Source organism: Notamacropus eugenii, chromosome 5, assembly GCF_028372415.1.
Source record: "Notamacropus eugenii isolate mMacEug1 chromosome 5, mMacEug1.pri_v2, whole genome shotgun sequence".
Taxonomy (NCBI): domain Eukaryota; kingdom Metazoa; phylum Chordata; class Mammalia; order Diprotodontia; family Macropodidae; genus Notamacropus; species Notamacropus eugenii.
Window position 1 is genome coordinate 3,599,132 of NC_092876.1, and position 21,803 is coordinate 3,620,934.

Sequence of the window (21,803 nt, forward strand, 5' to 3'; positions counted from 1 at the left end):
CCCCCATCAGGCAGTCCAGCATCTCCCTGGACATGAATTGTGTCTGCCCAATGTCTGCACACTGCTCAGGAGGCTTGGTCCTGCACCCCCTTCCTCTTTGGGAGGGGCCAAGTGTTTAGGACATTCCTCTTTATGAGAGGCCTCAGTTGGTAGCTCCCAGCTCCCAGCTGTGCCTCTAGGGCACATTTGTCCTTCCCCTTCCTTTCCATTGCCCCCAATTCCAGCCCAGATGGTGGGAAAGGAAGGAAGAGCATCAGCACTTCTGTTCAGCTGCTGTTCCCCAGCTGTTGTGCTCAGTGCCTTCTTTATAGTGTGATGTCATGAGGTGATATCATTATCCCCATTTGACACTGGAGAAAGTGGACTTAAACAGAGGGTACATGACTTGTCCAGGAGCACACAGTTACTGACTGTCTGAGGCTAGATTGAAACCCTGGCTTTCCTGACTCCAGGCCCAGGGCTCTCTCTACTGCTCCTCCATCTGCCTCTTTTTTCTTGATAGTGGAAGCTTTGCAATGGGTCCATCCTCCTATGAAGAAGGGGCACCAAGTTTTCTGACTCCAGATTGGTTCCATGATCTTCTCCCCACCTCTCCCCAACGTTCCCAAAATCAGTTCTATTGAAACCTTGCCTGAGGAGTTCTGGGAACCATCCTGTGACATTGCTTGCAAGCCTCTGTCACTGGTAGAAATAGCAAACTGGCCTAGAATCAGAATCTGACTAACTGAGGGTCATTGAGTTCCCCAGCAGCAGAATGTGACCAGCAGAGGCAAAGACTGCCTGAATGAACAGGACCACGGTTTCTATAGGTTTCAGGGAGTGAGGAGCAGGAGAGTGGACAGGGTCAAAGCTTACTCATCAAGGTCCCTTTTGCTGGAGCTCAAGGCTGATCTGGCACATCCTATTCTGGATTACTTGCATTACAAGTATTAATGGGAGAATAAACCAGTTCTCTGTGAACATGATGGAGTGATTCTCTAGCTTTGCATGCACACCCTTTTCCCTAAAGGGAAATAAATTACAAGGTTTTCTCTGTCCTCATCCCTGATTCCCTATGCCCAGGACTGCCAGTTCCCAGAGAAGATCTGATGTCTTATTTGGAGGGAAGGGAAGCACCCTGGCTGCTGGAGCAAGAAGGCCTCAGGAGCTGCTATCCAGGTGAGTGAGGGGAAAGCAGGTATGAGAGGTGTAGTTACAAGAGACTTCTATGTGTGGTTTGGAAGACCTGACTTGGAATTCTTTTTCAGATATTTTTTACAGGTGGGATCCTGGACAAGTTACTGAATCACTGAGCCTCAGTTTCCCCCTATGTAAAAGAAGGGAGTTGGACCCCATGGCCTTGAAGGTCTCTTCCAGTGATAAATCTCTGATCCCATGAAATGTCATTGTTTGGAATTAAGGGTCAGGAACTCCCCTAAAACTGCCAAAAGGGTTAGACTTTTCATTTTGGGTTCTTTTGTAGACCTTCTTTAAGACATTGAACATTTATTAAATGCCTGCTCTGTGCCAGGCCCTCAGCTAAGCAGCAGGGAAATAAAGAGATGCAAGGGGCAGCCCCTGCTGTCCTGGAGCTCATCATTGGGTATGTAGGGTAGGGTGTGGGGGTGCTGACAACATGCCAACCACATTGTAGAAACCTGTTATGAACAGGACAAATGGGAGCTCATTGAGAGAGGGAAAGCCCTAAAATGAAGGACTGGAAAGGCTCATTGTGGAAGCTGGGCAATACCAGGAAAGCCAGGGTGAGCATTATACACATGGGGAGATGGTGACACCAGCTGTAAATGGGTGCATCCAGTTTTTAGCTATGAAATAGAAGACATAGGGAAATACTTCTTGGGTTGAAAGGCTCCAGTGACTGTATGTTGAGGATTAGAGAGAAATGGTTTTGTTTGTGGCAATATGGAAGGAGTCATTAGTGCAGCAGAGACTGAAGAGTAGGGAAATAATGGGTGTGGTGGAGAGGCAGTATACTGAGGAAGATGACATGCTGGAATGGGTTGATTTACACAGGGAAAGGAGTTTGCCCAAGTATCCAATGTTTTCCATGAAAAATGAGGCAAATTTCTCTTGGGTGAGTTCAGAGTGGACAGTGTGAGAGAGAGACAGAAGGGAGGGCTGAGGAAGAATGAAAGGAATTGGAAAAGCTGCTGGGACTAATGTGATAGTGAATCAGTTATGTTGTTCAGGCATTTCAGTTGTTTCTGACTGTTCATGGTCCTATCTGGGGTCTTCCTGGCAGAGAAACTATTGAGTTGTTTGCCATTTGCTTTTCAGGCTCATTTCACAAATGTGGAAACTGAGGTAAACAAGCTTAAATGACTTGGCCAGGGTCACACAGCTAGTAGGTGTCTGAGGTAGGATTTGACCTACAGTGGTCTTGACCAGTACTCTATGCACTGAACCACCTACCTGCCCCAAGAGAGTCAGATGGAGACATGTCAAAGGATAGCCTTGCCACAGGGAAGACCACAGTGAGATTATGTAGCCTAAATGAGTAGTGAACTCAGACAGCCTGCTTTTGTGATTTTCTCTGTCTCTATTCGGTGGCACCTAAGTAGTAGCACAGGCTGCTGCCTTACTTAGAATTAATTAATCCTGCTTTACATAAATCATCAACTTGTGTCCATCCCCTGATCCCTGAGGCTCACTCAGTCTTTGGCTACAGCATTCCTAGGAGCTTCTCTTTTCAGATCTCTTTCATGAGGTGATCAGAGAATTCTTTCAATATTTATTTTGCCCTCTGGTTCTAGAATATCAGGGCAGTTTTCCTTGATAATGTCATGACAGATGATGTCTAGGCTTTTTTTTTTTATCACGCCTTTCAGGTAGTGCAATAATTTTTACATCATCTCTCCTGGATCTATTTTCTGGGTCAGATGTTTGTCCAATGAGATATTTCAAATTGTCTTCTATTTTTTCATTCTTTTGGTTTTGTTTTGTAATTTCTTGGTTTCTCATGAAGTCATTAGCTTCCATCTGCTCCATTCTAATTTGTAAATAACTCTTTTCTTTAGTGAGCTTTTGAACCTCCTTTTCCATTTGGGTCATTATGGTCTTTAAAGAATTCTTCTCCTCATTGACTTTTTGGGCCACTTTTGCCATTTGAATTAGACTATTTTTAAATGTGTTATTTTGTTCAGCATGTTTTTGGCTCTCCTTTAGCCAGGTCTTGATTTTCATTTCATGATTTTCTTGCATCATTCTCATTTCTCTCCCTAATTTTTCCTCCACCTCTCTGACTTGATTTTCAAAATCCTTGTTGAGCTCTTCCATGGCCTGAGACCAGAACATATTTATTCTGGAGGTTTTGGATGCAGAAGCCTTGACTTTTAGGTCTTCCTCTGTTGATATGCATTGTCCCTCCTCATCTAAAAGGATGGAAGAAAGTACCTGCTCACCAAGAAAGTAACCTGTTGTCTTATTCGTTTTCCCTTTTTTGGGCATTTTCCCAGCCAGTTACTTGATTTTGAGTTCTTTGTTAAGAGGAGGGTATGCTCTGGGGACCTCTAAGTTCTCAGTTCCTACAAGGTGGCACAGTCAGGGGAGAGGAGTTTACTCCTCTCTTGGCCTGCGCTGTGGTCTGTGAACAGGATTCCCTCTCTACAGCTTCCATCAGCTCCACCACACCAGCCAGCATTCCTCCTAACCACAGGGCCACCACTCAGTGCTGAGATCCAGATCAGCTGCTGGGTCTACAGGCCAGGGCTCCAGCAATGAAAGCTGCCACTGCCTAAGGCCAGGGCTCTTGCCCCAGGGTCTTCAGGTGAGGGCTCCAATAATGGAAGCTGCCACTGCCTAGGTCCAGGACTGCACTGCTGCATTCCATTCTCATCCAGGTGAAAAATCTTTCTCACCGACCACTGAAGCTGTCTTTCGCATTTGTGAGTTAAGGCAATCTGCAACCCGCAGCTGGTGCTGGTGGCGCCTTGAAACCTGCTCCAGTCCTGGCCCTGGCTCAGCATGGCCAAGGCTAAGCTGCACTCCGCTCTGCGCCTGGTGCGATAGACCTTTCCAGTCAGCCTTCCAGGCTGCCTTGGCCTGGAAATCTCTTTGACTCTGTCGTTTTGTGGCTTCTGCTGCTCGAGAATTTGTTTAGAGTCATTTTGGGAGGGGAGCTTCTAGAGGTGCATCCTTCTACTCCACCATCTTGGCTCCTCCCCCCAATAAAATATATTTTAAAGAGAACAAAAGAAAAGAAAGTGGAATAGAGAACGGCCATCTACTACCATGGACAGAGCATGCCCAATGGAGGATTGCAGTTCTAGTCTCAGTTGCTGAATTGCTGGGCAGGTCACTCAGCCATTCTCATCTCATGGTATGAGTAATGAATATAATGATAATGCTGGGTCTGCCTGTGTCATGAGTGCTTCTGAGGACCCAGTGTGATGGTGTGTGAAGGTTTTTTTAGATCAGATTGTCCTGCAGATGTGAGCTCATGGCATTTTCAAATGATGGATTCTATCCATGGAACTTTGAAGACTTTTCTCTTGGCCTGGGAAAGTAGCATGTAGATAACCTAGTTTACTTTATTCCCAAGAGAGGAATGGATTATAATTATAATTATGTGTGTTCTTGTGTCTCTTTCTATATGTTTTATTGTTTGTTTCTTGCAGGAGAGAGTAGACCTGAAACAAAAGATGATGCTGCAAAATTAAGCATTTCTTTGAAAGAAATTCATAAGGAGAGGGATGGTCCTTGTGACTCCACTAGGAGACAAATCTGTGCTGCATTTCACAGAATCCACACAGGAGAGAAACCTTATGATTGTCATCAGTGTGAAAAGGACTTGAGTCTACAGTCATCCCTGATTTGCTATCAAAAAATTCACAATAGAGACAAACGACAAGAGTGTTGTGAATGTGGGAAAGTGTGTAATGAACACTCATCCTTCATTATCCATCATAATATTCACAGTGACAGGAAAACTGATGAATGTAATCTGCATGGAAAGGTTTGTCAACACAGGTCCAATCTTGCTATACATCAGAAAATCCACACTGGAGAGAAACCTTATCAATGTGATCAATGTGGAAAGGCTTTTAGAAGAAATTATGATCTATCTGCACATAAGAGAATTCACATAGGAGAGAAACCTTATGAATGTGATCAATGTGGAAAGGCTTTCAGAATGAAATCTCAACTTGGTATACATCAAAGAATCCACACAGGAGAGAAACATTATCAATGTGATCAATGTGGAAAGGCTTTCAGAACAAACTCAAAACTTGGTAAACATCAGAGGATCCACACTGGAGAGAAACTTTATGAATGTGATCAATGTGGAAAGGCTTTTACAGGGACCTCCTACCTTGTTGCCCATCAGAGAATCCACACTGGAGAAAAACCTTATGAATGTGATCAATGTGGAAAGGCTTTTAGAATAAGGTCTGCTCTATCTGTACATAAGAAAATCCACACAGGAGAGAAACCTTATCAATGTGATCAATGTGGAAAGGCTTTTAGAATAAAGTCTGATCTATCTGTACATAAGAAAATCCACACAGGAGAGAAACCTTATCAATGTGATCAGTGTGGAAAGGCTTTCAGAGAGAGCTCTAAGCTATCTGTACATAAGAGAATTCACACAGGAGAGAAACCTTATGAATGTGATCAATGTGGAAAGGCTTTTAGAATAAAGTCTGCTCTATCTGTACATAAGAAAATCCACACAGGAGAGAAACCTTATGAATGTGATCAGTGTGGAAAGGCTTTCAGAGAGAGCTCTAAGCTATCTGCACATAAGAGAATTCACACAGGAGAGAAACCTTATGAATGTGATCAATGTGGAAAGGCTTTCAGAACGAACTCTAGACTTGGTGAACATCAGAGAATCCACACTGGAGAGAAACCATATGAATGTGATCAATGTGGAAAGGCTTTCAGACAGAGCTCTAAGCTATCTGTACATAAGAGAATTCACACAGGAGAGAAACGATATGAATGTGATCAGTGTGGAAAGGCTTTTAAAAGTATGTCTGAGTTTGCTAAACATCAGAGAATCCACACTGGAGAGAAAACTTACCCTAAAAAATAAAAGGAAAAAAAGAATTCTGATAACATTTTCGTGTGTAAGTAAATTTGAAAACATTTCGAAGTCCTCCTGTTCTTCTGGGTTTGGGCCCTGAGGGTCCCTCTCACCCAAGGAACATTTGTGGAGGTTTTATTTGTTGTCTACCTTTTCTTCCAGGCTTCTTTCTGACCATGGACTTGAGAGTAGGGCCAGGATGTGTCCACATTCTGGAGGGAATGTCCAGAATGTTCTTGGTGCTGCTTTCTTGGCGTCCCAAGTTTGGGGTTTCTCCAGGATCCCTGACAAAGCTCATGCCTGTGACCTGCAGTCTTCCAGTACTCCCTCAATAGTCTGATTCCCTCTTCTCTTCCCCATCATTGATCTGAAAATTCCTGCCCTGTGTTTGGGTTTGATCAGTACATCTTTGGATCTCCCTCATGTTGGGTTTCAGTAGGATATTGATGGCCCAGTCAGTATAAGGCAGCTGAGAAATTGGTCGAGACTGACAGAACTACAGGGTCCTTTTTCGTATGAGATTCTTTCCCTGGTTATTTTTCCACAGGCTTCATCCTGGGCCAGGAGCTGGTTCTGAAACCCCACTGTGCTCCTGGGATGAGAACCACATAGCTGTTGAATGTTTTCTTTGCTTAATTCCCAGTCTAGGGCCCAGCACTTGCCCTCACCCTGGAACTGTCATATCTAGGGGCAAGTCCTTTCAGTCTGCCCTGGGTGTCTAACCCAGAATTGGGCACTAAGTCATATGGCTGCCAGGTACCATCTTTTCCTGTAGGCTGCACAAGTTTGTGCTGGCTCTGGGCCCCCTTCTTGGCCTTCTGGACAACCTCTCCCCTCTCTGGAATGCTCAGGAATGCCCTTCGTGGCCAGATCCCCTCCCTGTGAGTCCACGGACATCTCTCTCTGTCCCTCTACACTGACTCAGTCTGGAATAAGCCTTTGCTGTGGTTTCATGGATTTCCCCCTCAGGATTCAGGCTGGGCCTTGATATTCTCCATCTGTTTGCAGGAATTGTGGGACTGCTAAACTCATGACTCTCCTCCTCCTCCATCTTCCTTCATGGATAATTTCGTTGGTGACTTTTCTACTCAGGTCCATTGTCTCTTTTCAGTTCTGTGTACGTGGAACCTGGGAGTCTAAACCTGGTTTCTCTCTATGCTTGTTAAAAAGGGGCCTCTTTCCCTGCCTATTCTTGAGTTTATCAACGTCTGGTTGCTTTATTCAGTTGTTCTGTTTTTTCTCCTCTAGTGGGTTCCCCTTCATCTCTTATCACCTGATGCAGAGACAGAAATGAGTAGAACCTCATGAGCCATACCCAGTGTATATGGTACAAACCCAGTGACTGCAACAGTGCAAATGGGAAGACTGAACAAGTGGCCCTCTGAGTCACTGTGCAGCACAGAGGCTGTCTCTGAGATCAGGGAAGGAAAACTGTCTCCCTCTTCACCAAGAGGCCCAGGGCCTCACTCCCAGGTAGAAGGTTATCTCTACTACCAATGTGCCCATGTGCTTAGATTGCCTGTCTCAGTTATTTTTCTTTATTGTAAGAGATGATTCAGTCTGGAGGGAGAGATGGTTTGTCTTGTCTCTGGTGTAAAGAGAAAATGCATCAATAAAACCTGAAAAGGAAGGAAGATGAGAAGGCATCACCAAGAGTGCAAACATCGCATTTGAGAAGAGCCTTGTGAAGTAATCACTGTGGGAAGGCTTTAGTCTTGAACCTCCGGTTTTGGTTTTGATTTTTTTTCACAATCAATTCAGTGTTATTTCAATATCATCACATTTCTTTTTTCCCGACTTAAGAGCATTTTTCCCCAATTATGTAAAGATAGTTTTCAACATTCACTTGTATCAGATTTTGAGTTCCAAATTTTTTTCTCCCCCCCCATCCCCAACATGGCAAGCTATCTGATATAGGTTATATATGTGCATTCATATTAAATATATTTCCACATTAAACATTTTGTGAAAAAGAAATAAAAACAATGAGAAACTACAAGAAGGAAAAAGTGAAAATTGTACGTTTCTATCTGTATTCAGAGATCTTTCTCTGGATGTGGATCCCATTTTACATCATGAACTTTTGGAATTGTCTTAGAACATTGCAGTCCTCAGAAGAGCTGAGTTCAAATGAGGTTGATCACTTACAATGTTAGTGTTATGGTGTACAATGTGCTCCTGGTTCTGCTCACTTAACTCAGCATCAGTTCATGTATGTCTTTCCAGGTTTTTCTGAAATCTGGCTGCTCTTTTTTTTTTGTTTTTTTCTTAAACCTGATATCACGAAAAAATTCTTTAATTTTTTTTTAATATTTTCACATGTCAATTTATTTATTTTTAGATTTCAACATCTGTAACGGGATGAGTTAGAGCTGACCCCTGTCCATTTCAGGACGCCACACTGAGAGCCTGCCTAGATAACCTAGGGGCTTGTCAGTAGGGGTGGAACTAGATGGATTTCAGGAGGAAGGGTCTCGTCTTTGTTTGCACCATGGTAGTTCTTTGTCTGGCTCCAGATGTCCAGTGGAGAAGACACCCATATAAGGAAAGGTGATAGGTGATAGGTGATAGGTTCAATGTAAGGCTTAGGAATGTTTTACGTAATTAAGACTATATATGCATGTGAATTAGCTGAAATAAACGGAGTCTTCACCACCTTTGTCTCCTGCCCCATCTCATTACTCACGAGATCAAGGCCTCTTGCCAGACAAAAGCCTTGGGCCGGGGTTAGGCGTTCCCGTAAATGGTCTAGGGGACCCCAACAAACATCCACTTCCAGAAGATTTTGAGGTCCATATTTTCTCTTCATATCTCCCCTCCCTTCACCTCATGATGGCATGCCTTCTGATTGCCCCTTCCCCCAATCTGCTTTCCTTTCCATCTCCCCCTCCACCTTCTCTTATTCTCTTCCCCTTCCATTTTCCTATCGGGTAAGATAGATTTCTAAAACTAATTGCCTGTGTATCTTATGTCTCAGTGGCAGGTAAAAGAAGTTTTGAATATTTATTTTTTAAAACTGAGTCCCAAATCCTCTCCCTTCCTCCATTCCTCCCTGCCCTCCATTGAGAGGGCAAGCAACATTGGTTATACATTTGTAGTTATGCAAAACCCTTTTATAACAGTCATGTTGTGAAAGGCTAACCATATTTCCCTCCATCCTATCTTGCCCCCATTTATTTTATGCTCTCTTTTGACCCTGTCCCTCCTGAGAAGTGTTTGCTTATTACCCGCTCCCCCAATCAGTCCTCCCTTCTACCACCCCCCTCTTATCCCCTTCCCCTCTACTTTCCTGTAGGGTAAGATAGATTTTCATACTCCATTGAGTGTGTATGTTTTTCCCTCTTTCAGTCAAATCTGATGACAGTAAGGTTCACTCATTCCCTCTCACCTCCCCTCTTCCATTCCTTTGTAAAAGCATTTTCTTGCTCTTTTATGTGCTGCTTATCATTGCTTACAGCACAGTAGCATTCCTTTACATTCATGTCCTACATGTTATTCAGGTGTTCCCCATGACCTTCATCTGAGGTGAGTGCACTCCATCCACAGACCTGACCAGCATCAGCTGAGGGGAAGAGAAACCTTATGCGTGGAATCACTGTGGAAAAGTTTTCATGTGGAGCTCCACTCTTGCTCAACTGAATCAGAGAATCCACAGGAGAAATTTCACAAATGTCATGAATATAATAGCAGATATTTTAATTACGGCTCTGTTTGTTAAAATGAGAGATTCTACCCTGGAAAGAAACTTTAGGACTATAAGTGATGTCATAAAACTTTCAAACACCAAATCACTGCTTATTCCCCATCAGAGAATTCATACTAGATAGAAATCTTATCACTGTGATGGATGAAGAAAGGCACTCAGAGCATCCAGATGGGTCATCATAATCAATCTGAGGTGAAACTGTATGTGGATTCAGTGTTGGGCAACCACAAATTATCTCTTACCTTATGTGAGAGTATACCTAGTGTAGAGAAACCTTAAGGACATTCTCAAAGGTGACATGGTTTTCTGTGGAAGAGAGAGATGAGTAGACAGTACAATAGTCATATTTCATTTATCCTTTACTTATAAATTAAAATTACCCATATTCTGAGGTTTCACTTTTGCTGCAAGTATCTGCTAGGTTGAATTAATTAATATGTTTAAATCACCACCTACACTTTCATCATACCCAAGAATTTCAAGTAAAAATTCAATATTATAGTAAACGTTATTGTCTCTGACAAAATATATCACATTCAATATTTCAGTTTTCAAATATCTCCTCATATTGGTTTAAAAGCCCAATCCATAATTTAAAAGCCTCCAGATTAAAAGACAAGTTGCTTTGTCTAATAACATTTCTATTACAATGGTCTCTCCAATTTCACAATTTAAGAGAATTTAGAAATGCTATGATAACAAAAAATTTCATGTATGTAAAACATGAAAAAAAAACTTAAGATGCCATCAGTTAATTGCATTTCCCAGTTATCCCACATAAAAATACATCAATCTTACTTTCTCCTCCAGAGTCATCTGGGTCCAGTGGGCTGATATCCATCAGGACAACTGGAGACAGCCCAGCATGCAATGGAGACCTTGGCCCTTTCAGGCTAAGGTCTTTTGAAGTTCTCATTTTGAGTGAGGTAAGGCCCATTCAGTGAATAAGTCTCTTTAAGAAATGTGTCAAGAGGGGGGTGGAGCCAAGATGGCAGAGTAGAAAGACACATACGCTAGCTCTCCCCCCACAGCCCATAAAATACCTGTAAAGAAAGACTCAACAAATTCTGGAGCAGCAGAAGCCACAGAACAACAGAGTGGAGGAGATTTCCAGCCCAGGGTGACCTGAAAGGAGGACTTGGAGCAGAGCAGAGCCCAGTCCAGCCTTGGCCCTACCTCAAGGCTCTGAGAGGAGGATGGGAGCAGGCCTCGGGGGTGGAATCTCCAGTGGCAATAGCAGCGATTTGCAGATCCCTCAACCCACAGGTACCAAAGGTCAGTGACAGGGTTTTTTCAATTGGCCAAGAAGGGAGAAGGGCCTTCCCGTAGCTCCAGCCTCAGGCAGCAGCCACAGAGGCCATATAGGGCAGGCAGCAGCAGTTCCCAAAGCACCCCGCATCCATTGTTGGGTCATAAAAGCCCTGGGGGCATTGAGCAGCTGGTTCTTACCTCAGTCCTCTGTAGAGGCCCATGCAGCAGCTGATCTTTATCTCACACTGAATGGCGGCCCTGCCCGTGCAGCTTATCTGAATCTCAGCCTCTAGTGTTGGCTTGGTGGCGCTGAGATGAGGTGGTTATGAAGGGGAAACTCTGCAAAGATTCTGGGCACAAAAATCTCTCCCTGGTCCCAGACCAGTGTACGCACTTGATTGTACCACCTTGGAGGAACTGAGATGTTACAGATCCCCAGAGTACACCCTACTCTTGACAAAGGATCCAAAAGTCAAGTAACTGGTTGGGAAAATGCCCCAAAAGGGAAAAAAATAAGACTACAGAAGGTTACTTTCTTGGAGAACAGATATCTTCTCCCATCCTTTCTGATGAGGAAGAACAATGCTTACCATCAGGGAAAGACATAAAAGTCTTTGTATCCCAAACATGCAAAATAAATATTCAATGGTCTCAGGCCATGGAAGAACTCAAAAAGTATTTTGAAAATACTGGTGGAGGAAAAATGGGGAAGAGAAATGAGAGAGATGCAAGAAAATCATGAAAAGTGGGTCAACACCTTGCTAAAGGAGACCCAAAAAAATGCTGAAGAAAATAACAGCTTGAAAAATAGGCTAACTCAATTGGCAAAAGAGGTTCCACAAGCCAATGAGAAGAAGAATGCTTTAAAAAGCAGAATTAGCCAAATGGAAAAGGAGGCTCAAAAGCTCACTGAAGAAAATAGTTCTTTCAAAATTAGAATGGAACAGATGGAGGCTAATGACTTTATGAGAAACCAAGAAATCACAAAACAAAACCAAAAGAATGAAAAAAATGCAAGATAATGTGAAATATCTCATTGGAAAAACAACTGACTTGGAAAATAGATCCAGGAGAGACAATTTAAAAATTATGGGACTACCTGAAAGCCATGATCAAAAAAAAAAAAATTGCCTAGACATCATCTTTCATGAAATTATCAAGGAAAATTGCCCTGATATTCTAGAACCAGAGGGCAAAATAAATATTGAAAGAATTCTCCAATCACCTCCTAAAAGAGATCCAAAAAAAGAAACTCCTAGGAACATTGTGGCCAAATTCCAGAGTTCTCAGGTCAAGGAGAAAAGATTGCAAGCAGCTGGAAAGAAACATTTCAAGTATTGTGGAAATACAATCAGGATAACACAAGATCTAACAGCTTCTACATTAAGGGATCAAAGGGCTTGTAATATGATATTCCAGAAGTCAAAGGAACTAGGACTAAAACCAAGAATTACCTACCCAGTATAAACTGAGTATAATACTTCAGGGGAAAAAAATGGTCTTTCAATGAAATAGAGGACTTTCAAGCATTCTTGATGAAAACCAAAACTGAAAAGAAAATTTGACTTTCAAACACAAAAATAAGAGTAGCATGAAAAGGTAAACAGGAAAGAGAAATCCTAAGGGACTTACTAAAGTTGAACTGTTTACATTCCTACATGGAAAGACAATATTTGTAACTCTTGAAACTTTTTTCGGTATCTGGGTAGGTGGTGGGATTACACACACACACATACACACACACACACGCAGAGAGAGACAGAGAGCACAGGGTGAGTTGAATAGGATGGGATCATATCTTGAAAAAAATGAAATTAAGGGGTGGGAGGAATATATTGAGAGGATAAAGGGAGAAATAGAATGGAGCAAATTATCTCTCATAAAAGAGGCAAGTAAAAGACTTTTCAGTGAGGGGGAGAAGGGGGGAGGGGCAAGGAAAAACGTGAAGCTTACTCTCATCACATTTGGCCCAAGGAAGGAATAAAATGCACACTCATTTTGGTATGAAGGTCTATCTTACGATACAGGAGAGGGGGGGAAAAGGGGATAAGCAGAGTGGGTGGGGGATGATGGAAGGGAGCACAATGGGAGGAGGGAGCAATTAGAAGTCAACACTCTTGGGGAGGGACAGGGTCAAAAGAGAGAGTAGAAGAAATAGGGGGCAGGATAAGAGGGAGGGAAATATAGTTAGTCTTGCACAAAACGACTATTATGGAAGTCATTTGCAAAACTACACAGATATGGCCTATATTGAATAGCTTGCCTTCCCAGTGGGGATGGTTCAGGAGGGAGAGAGGAAGAGAAGTTGGAACTCAACGTTTTAGGAACAGCTGTTGAGTATTGTTCTTGCATACAACTAGGAAATGAGAAATACAGGTAATGGGGTATAGAAAGTTATCTTTCCCTACATTACAAAAGAGAAGATGGGGATAAGGGAAGGGAGGGATGTTAGAAGGGAGGGCAGATTGGTGATAGGGGTAACTAGAATGCTTGGCATTTTGGAGTGGGTGAGGGGAGAAAATTTGGAACTCAAAATTTTGTGGAAATGAATGTTGAAAACTTGAATAAAAAAAGAAATGTGTCAAGAAATGGCCCCTTTAATTAAAAGGAAAGAAAGAAAGAAAATCAGCCTGGGAGGTAAGACCCTGAGGGTTGTTGGCCAAAAGAGTAATATTTTCTATTTACATTCACTCTGAGCCAGGAAGGCCCCCAAAATAGCCATGCAGTGGTACTTGGCCAGGGACCTATTGTCCATCCATGAGCTCCAGAGTGAAATGGGTTTAAGGTTTGGTAGAAAGGAAAGTGAGGTGAGAAGAGAGAGAGGCAGAAAACCACAGAGACAGAAAAGAAAAGAAGAAAAGAAAGATACAAGAAATTCACCAAGTAAACCCCAATAGGCAGCTTACAGCCATTGAAATTTAGCTTGTTTTGGAGAGTAGAAACAGCAGGAGACAGAGAGGATGAGCTGAATTGCCTAATTGGCTAAGTCCCCATTTTGGCAGAAAATATTATGAATTGGGGCAGGGGTGGGTGCGGGGGGAGACAGGGACCTGGCCTCATACTCTGGTCCAATGTTTCTGGTAAATAGAGAAACTTAAGAAAGCAGGTTAAGGTAACTTCTGGATCACCTTCCGATTCTCAAAAGCTCTTAGCAGAGCTGTTTAGATGAGGCCAAAGAAAAGGGTACCTTCTGTCGCTGTTCATTAGCATTTGTGAAAGGCCTAGTCCTTCCCTTATTAGAGAGGATATAGGGAAAGAGCTGAGTCTGGGGAACTATTCAAAGTCCTAGGAGTTTTCCTTTCACCTCAGAGCTGTTTTGGTTCACATTTCTCTTATTAGTTTAGAGAATTTTTATTTGAATTTTTTAAGAATCAAATACAAAACAAGGAAGTTAAAAAAAAAAAGCATTGCAATGTGCATAGCAGAACTTGAAAGAGGATTCAAAGTATAGAGCAATACATTTCCTTTTCAGGAAGACCTGTATAGTAAATCCTCTGCCTTGTCTTTTACCTGTCCAGCTTTTCTTTCTTTCCTTGTAAGTTTTCTTTTGTTCTCTGCTGTGCACTCTTTCCTTTATTGTTTTTTCTCCTTACTGTCCTTCCTCCCTGAAGGCTACAATGAAGTATGGATATATAAATTTTCCCCAAACTACTACTTTGACTGCTGTCAGCCTGAAAACTTGGTTCAAGAAAAGACTTCAGGTTAAAGGCATGCGTCATTTTTTAATTAATTCCCTTTTAAAGAAAACATTCATAACACTGCAGAATCAGAGGTTATCTGACTGACTCAGTATGGAAAATGACTGGTTTAAATACATTTTACCATGAGAAAGGAACTCTCTTAGTTGAACAAATTGTAAATTTAGTAAGACAATTCACAAAGTAGTGTCACTTGGGTTTTATAATCCCAAGCTGTGTGAATTTCCTTTCTATAGCATATGTCTCCATGACATATGATAAGGAGAAAATCCCATCACTCTGATGACAGGCATCCTGTCATAAACAGGCCCTTGAAGTTGTGAGCACAAGAAAGAGTATCTTAACAGAGCTAACAAAGTTGAAATTGCAACTCGGGACATCTATGATTTTCCTTATTGCTAAGATGCCAGGAGAAGGGTCTGGTAAGGAAGTTACTAAATCAACCCTTTTGCTTCACTGACACCAAAAAGCATACTCTGACTTTACTTAAGATAACAAAGGAGACTATTAGGTCCAGGCTCTTCTTAACTGAAACTCTGGCCTTCACTAAAGGAGGATGTGGGAGTGCTGACAATATTCCAACCACATTGTAGAAACCTGTTTTGAACAGGACAAATTATAGCTCATTGAGAGAGGGAAGGCCCTAAAGTGAAGGACTGAAGAATAAGGAAATAATGGGTATGGTGGAGAGGCAGTATACTGAGGAAGATGACATGCTGGAATGGGCTGATTTACACAGGGAAAGGAGTTTGCCCAAGTACCCAAGCTTTTCCATGAAATATGAGGCAAATTTCTCTTGGGTGTGTTCAGAGTGGACAGTGAGAGAGAGAGACAGAAGGGAGGGTTGGGGAAGAATGAAAAGAATTAGAAAAGCTGCTGGGACTAATGGGCCAGTGAGTCAGTTATGTTGTTCAGGCATTTCAGTTGTTTCTGACTGTTCATGGTCCTGTCTGGGGTCTTCTTGGCAAAGATACTAGAGTTGTTGGCCATTTGCTTTTCAGGCTCATTTTACAGGTAAGGAAATTGAGGCAGACAAGCTTAAGTGACTTGCCCAAGGTCACACAGCCAGTAAGTGTCTGAGGTAGGATTTGACCTACAGTGTTCCTGACCAGTACTCTATGCACTGAACCACCTAGCTGCTCCAAGAGAGTCAGTTAGAGACATGTCAAAGGATAGCCTTGCCACAGGGAAGGCCACACTGAGACTCAACGGACTCAGACAGCCTGCTTTTATGATTTTCTCTCTCTCTCTATTCAGTAGCACCAAAGTAGTAGCAAAGGCTGCTGCCTTACTTAGAATTAATCCAAGGCTCTGCTTTACATAAATCATCAACCTGTGTCCATCCCTTGATCTCTGAGGTTCAATCTTTGGCATGTCCTTGGAGAATCATTGGCCAGAATCATTGACAGCCACCTTTAGTCTGAGGAAGTGGAAGGGAGAAACTCCCAGGTGTCCCATAGTATGAGATGCTTCAGGAGCCAGAAGGAAGTGTTTGGGATCTTCACTATGAGTCTGGTTAGGTCACAACAGGATTAGAACCAGGAAGAGGCCACTCACTATAGGAGATAAGGTGCAGTAAAGAGCCAGAAACAGGGCTGAGACCAGAACCTCCATTTGCTAATTAAGACACAGACCATAGTACAGGGCCTGAGGTAGAATCTGAGACCTGGTGTCAGCCCTGGGCCCAGTCAATTAGTTACTCAGCAGGGATTGAGCACCTCCAGTTTTCCTGGCACCTTTCCAAGCTTTTGGAAGGGAAAAGTCATTACCTGATGTCAGGGAGCTCCCAGTCTGGCACCTAAACATGGAGATGGTTTGAGAGGAAGCAACGTATAGGGAGCATTGCTCTTAGCTGATCCAGGGAAAAGAGCATTTGAGAATGGAAAGAAATGGAGTTCTATGGGATATAAGGGAGTACAAGGAGTGAGGCTCCTACATGGTTTAAGAAGAGCAGAATTAGGGAGAAAAGCCTCAAAATCAAACCAAAAATGACAAAACTTTCAGGCCCAGCTCAGATGTACTGTGGGCTCTGTTCCAGAGCACCACAATAAAGTGAAAAGTACAATCAGTGAGTCACCTGAATTTTATGGTTTCTCACTGCACATCAAAGTTATCTTTATAATATGCTGTTGGATATTACATGTGCAGTACTATTATGTCCAAAAGAAAATACATACTTTAAACATACTTTATTGTTTAAAAAAGGTAACTATTTGCCAAGCCTTCAGTGAATCTTAATGTTCTCTCTGACCTAGCGTGGATGGCTGCTGACACCTCGGGGGTGGTTGCTCAAGGTTGGCAGTGGCTATATCGGTTTCTGAAAATAAAGCAACAGTGAGGTTTGCCCCTGGGATTGATGCTTTTTTTCCCTTGAACTTAGGGTTGTTGTAGGATCTCGTTGTATGATTATTAATTGGCCTGATTCCAAAACTTTGATGTCTCATGCAATAAGAAGATCCAAATAGAGGGAGAGAATAAGTTACCTCGCAATAATGAAATATATTTTTAAGAAAACAAAACAGAAGCAAGTGGAATAGAGAAAGGCCATCTACTACCATGGAGAGAGCATGCCCACTGGCAGGGTTGGAATTCTAGTCTTAGTTGCTGAGTTGTTGGGCAGGTCACTCAACCATTCTGAACTAGTGGTATGAGCTGTAAATGTAAAGATAATGCTGGCACTGCCTGTGTCATGGATATTTGTGAGGACCCAGTGTGATGGTGTGTGAAGCTTTTTTTAAATCAAATTGTCCTGCAGATGTGAGCTCATGGCATTTTCAAATGATGGACTCTATCCATTGAACTTTGAAGACTGCTCTTGACCTGAGAAAGTAGGATGTAGATACTCTAGTTTACTTTATCCCCAAGGGGGGAAGGGATTATACTTATAATTATGTGGGCACATGTGTTTCTTTATATATGATTCAATGTTTGTTTCTTGCAGGAGAGATTAGACCTGAAACAAAAGATGGTACTGCAAAATTAAGCATTTCTTTGAAAGAAATTCATAAGGAGAGGGATGGTCCTTGTGACTTCACTGGGAGAGAAATCTGTGCTGCATTTCACAGAATCCACACAGGAGAGAAACTTTATGAATGTGATCAATGTGGAAAGGCTTTCTCATGCAGCTCCAGTCTTGCTTTACATCAGAGAATTCACACTGGGGAGAAACATTATGAATGTAATCAATGTGGAAAGGCTTTCAGAATGAACTCTAAACTTAGTATACATCAGAGAATCCACACAGGAAAGAAATCCTATGAATGTGATCAATGTGGAAAGGCTTTCACATGGACCTCCCATCTTGTTGCCCATCAGAGAATCCACACAGGAGAGAAACCTTATGATTGTGATCAATGTGGAAAGACTTTTAGAAGTACCTCTGCTCTAGCTGTACATAAGAGAATCCACATAGGAGAGAAACCTTATGAATGTGATCAATGTGGAAAGGCTTTCAGAACGAACTCTCAACTTAGTATACATCAGAGAATCCACACAGGAGAGAAACCTTTTGAAAGTGATCAATGTGGACAGGCTTTCAGAACAAACTCTGAACTTGCTATACATCAGAGAATCCACACAGGAGAGAAACCTTATGATTGTGATCAATGTGGAAAGACTTTTAGAAGTACCTCTGCTCTAGCTGTACATAAGACAATCCACATAGGAGAGAAACCTTATGAATGTAATCAATGTGGAAAGGCTTTCACACTAAATTTCTATCTTGTTAAACACCAAATAATCCATACTGGAGAGAAACCTTATGAATGTGATCAATGTGGAAAGGCTTTCAGACTGAAATCCAAACTCGTTCTACATCAGAGAGTCCACACTGGGGAGAAAACTAGTGTAATATAGTTTTTTATACACTCTCACCTTACTATACAAATCTGATGAAAGAAAAGTCCAAGAAAAATAATTTCTAGGGAAACATTTCATTACTTATGGCTAGTGGGTATTTAATAAAACAGTGGTGATTTAGGTCACTCCTATAAACCAAAGATCATTCATGGAGGCCTCTCAACACTTATATGCCCTTAGTTGTTGGGGTGTTGCCAGGAGGCATAAATCAACTGTGATTGGTTGAAACTTAATGAAAGACCAAGTCTTATAATGAGAGGTGAGCTTATTCTGCTGAGGTGCTGAGGGCCATGACTCATCACTACATCTTGGACCAAGAGACTGTATCAGTAAGCAGCCCAAAATACACAGGTAGGCCTGTTATCACAGATTGGTGGATGTGCATTCATAAAAGGAAAGACAACTTTTGAGGGGTTAACAATCACTTTAGTCAGACATGTGTATCATTCCTTTAACCAAGTATCATTCACCTAGTGCAGGGGAGTCAGCATCCTGAACTTCAAAGAAAATACAGAGAAATTAAAAGTCATCAGATATGGCTTCCTCTACCTGAATTCAACAAGACAGTTGAACCCCAACTATCTGGCCATTGTTACCAGAGAGGGAAGCAGACATCTGGGTTCTTGAAGCTGGTGGGGCTGCTTAGTACCTTCCCATTGTCCTCATCTGGCCAAGCAAATACTTCCAATCAGCCACAAAGTAATCAACGGAAATGACTTCCTCTGCCTGACCATAGTTCAAGAGATAGACAAAGCTGTCTGACCATAGTTACCAGCAAGGCAAGCATGACATCTGTGTTCTCAAAACTGAAGGCTCCTTAGCAGCTTCCCAGAGTCATCATCTGGCCAAACAAACACTCTTACAAACACTAAGCCCCAAAGTAAAACTTCACCCTCAGTGTATTTATCACACTTTTTAGAGCCATAGGGCATCACATCCCTTGAGAATCAGTGTCTGCTTAACAAAAGGAATGCACCTTCTTACTGTTAACCTGAAAACTCGGTTAAAGAAAAGACATTAGACTAAAGGCATGCGTTATTTATTAATTAATTGATTCCCTCTTAAAGATAACAATCATAGCTATGGAGTCAGAGGTGACTCTGACTACCTAGTACAGAGATCATCTGTCTTAAATACATTTTGCCATGAGGAGGAAACTCTCTTAACTACGCAAATCATAAATTCAGTAAGACAAGACAATTAACAAAGCAATGTCAATCAAATGTTGAGATTCCAAGCTGGGTAAACATATGTCTTGGTGACAAGGAAGGAAATCCCACCACAGATAATTGACACAGGAAGGGGCAAACAATGTTCAATAGAAATTATGACCTAAGATGTCTATATTTTCTTTACCATTATTCAAGATATGTCATAACATAGTATGTGTCTATAGATAATAAGATACAAAGGAAAGACCCATTATTCAAGATATGTCATAGGTTAAAGGTCTCCAAGGAATGCAGAGTCAGCTTTGGTTGGCTTTTCTTGACATAGGAAGAGGCATTCCCTGAGTTTGCTTCAGAGAGAACAAAGAGATTGTTTCAAAATTTTATATTAAACATTATCATTACAAATTTTCCCAGGCCAGAAGATGGGTGGTAAAGATCCTCCTCAGTCACATTCAAATACTTGCATTATACTTCTTGATTTTTAAAAAAAAAAAAACCAAACAGCCAAAGATCCTATTTTACTTGCCATTATGGAGACTTACCTCCATCCAGATCACCCCTGCCTGGAACAATGCAGCCAAAAGGGTGAATCCACTTCCCTTCAGACTTATGTGACTAAAATGCAATGGACCAGAATTCACCTAGACTAAAACCTCTTTCCCTTTTGGTCACATCTCAGCTTTCCCAGTTGGGCAGGTCTTGCCCAAGATTTCTTATCATCAGCCTTGCCTTCAAAGCCTGGCTGAGGTACCTATGGTGGCTGCTTTCTGAATGAGGAAATAGAAAGGGGGGGTGGGGAATCCTTAGTCCCAAATCAATAAGGGACTATTATATGAGAGAAATCATCATTTCTCTCACATCAGACAGGGAATTCTCGAGGACATGCCTTATGAAGATAATCCATTTGAAAGAGCATTCACACTAACATCATCCCTTATTTCTCCTCAGAAAATTCACATGAGATGGAAATCATTCCTGTACTGAATGTGCAAAGGCATCAGATGGACTGAAGAGCTTATTAGACATCAGGAATTTTACCTGGTGAATAAACATCTGGACTCAGTTGGGAAGGTCTGTAGACAAAAATCATCTTTTCCTCAAGGATTCATATTGAAGAGAAGGCTTATGAATGTGCTCCATGAGGATCTGCCTTTTCTTGGAAGATGGAAGTCATTAGACCCCACAATATTCTCACTGGAAGGAAGTCTTATGAAAGCAATCTTTGTGGGATGGCCTTCACCTGGAGCTCGTATGTGTGTGTGCTTTGGAGAAATCTTCCTGGTGATAAAATGAGGGAAGGCATCTTCTGTTTTGAACTGGATGCTGTGAAAAGGCAAATTAGACTTTTAGAGAACAGGGTTATAATGCTTAAAAACTGTTAAATACTAAATTGAATATATTTGGCTTTTAAAAGGATAATAATAAATTTACTGTTTGGGAAAAGTAGGAAAGACTTGTAAATTCTCCTTCTGTAGGAAGTTCTTTGGGGACTAACCAAATGCTTTGGGACATTCTCTTTGGGCAAGGCCACCAAATATTATCAACCCTAGGGAAGAAGATGCTTAAACAAGAGGCTGTTCAGTTCTAAAGTAATGAAGTGATTGACTGAGTGATTAAGACCTCAGAACCACTGAGAATCAAAGTACTCTTTGGGGAGGACGAGCTTGCAAGTTGGTTTATTATATCCAAGCTTTATGAGAATTTGTCTGGCCACTGATTATTGACATTATGAAATTCCCCCTAGAGTCATACGTATGACAGTTACTACATATTTGAACCAAGTCAGTCTTAACAGACTCCAGCTTTGATTCACAATGGGACCCCTTCCTTGAGTAAAGTTGATATCACATCTTGGAATGAAGAGCATAAGAGCATGATTTCAATCCTCATTATCTGGGAACTTGTAGTGCCAATGCGATACCCACAGTACCCACTATGGATATGCACACATATTTCCAAGGGAAATTCACAAAATGTAGACTCTCTCAAAAACAAAACAAAGTTATTTATTCAGATACCAGAAAGCCAATTCCACCATGGTAAAAGCAAAGTTTGTACACATTACCAATAAAGGGAGTACAGCCATCCCC

The 21,803-nt window shown here is 41.8% G+C and overlaps 1 protein-coding gene across 1 annotated transcript in view; it reads left to right on the plus strand.

Moving 5' to 3' along the window:
- The window catches only part of LOC140508187 (uncharacterized), a 29,313-nt gene extending 8,154 nt beyond the window's left edge, over positions 1-21,159 (plus strand). Inside the window, exons 4-8 of the mRNA XM_072615966.1 lie at positions 1,063-1,158; positions 4,617-6,012; positions 9,600-9,641; positions 15,423-15,430; positions 17,727-21,159. Of these exons, the coding sequence (XP_072472067.1) occupies positions 1,063-1,158; positions 4,617-6,012; positions 9,600-9,641; positions 15,423-15,430; positions 17,727-18,538 (2,354 nt within the window). The 3' untranslated portion in view covers positions 18,539-21,159. The remainder of the gene's footprint in view (positions 1-1,062; positions 1,159-4,616; positions 6,013-9,599; positions 9,642-15,422; positions 15,431-17,726) is intronic.
- Positions 21,160-21,803: the final 644 nt, after the last annotated feature.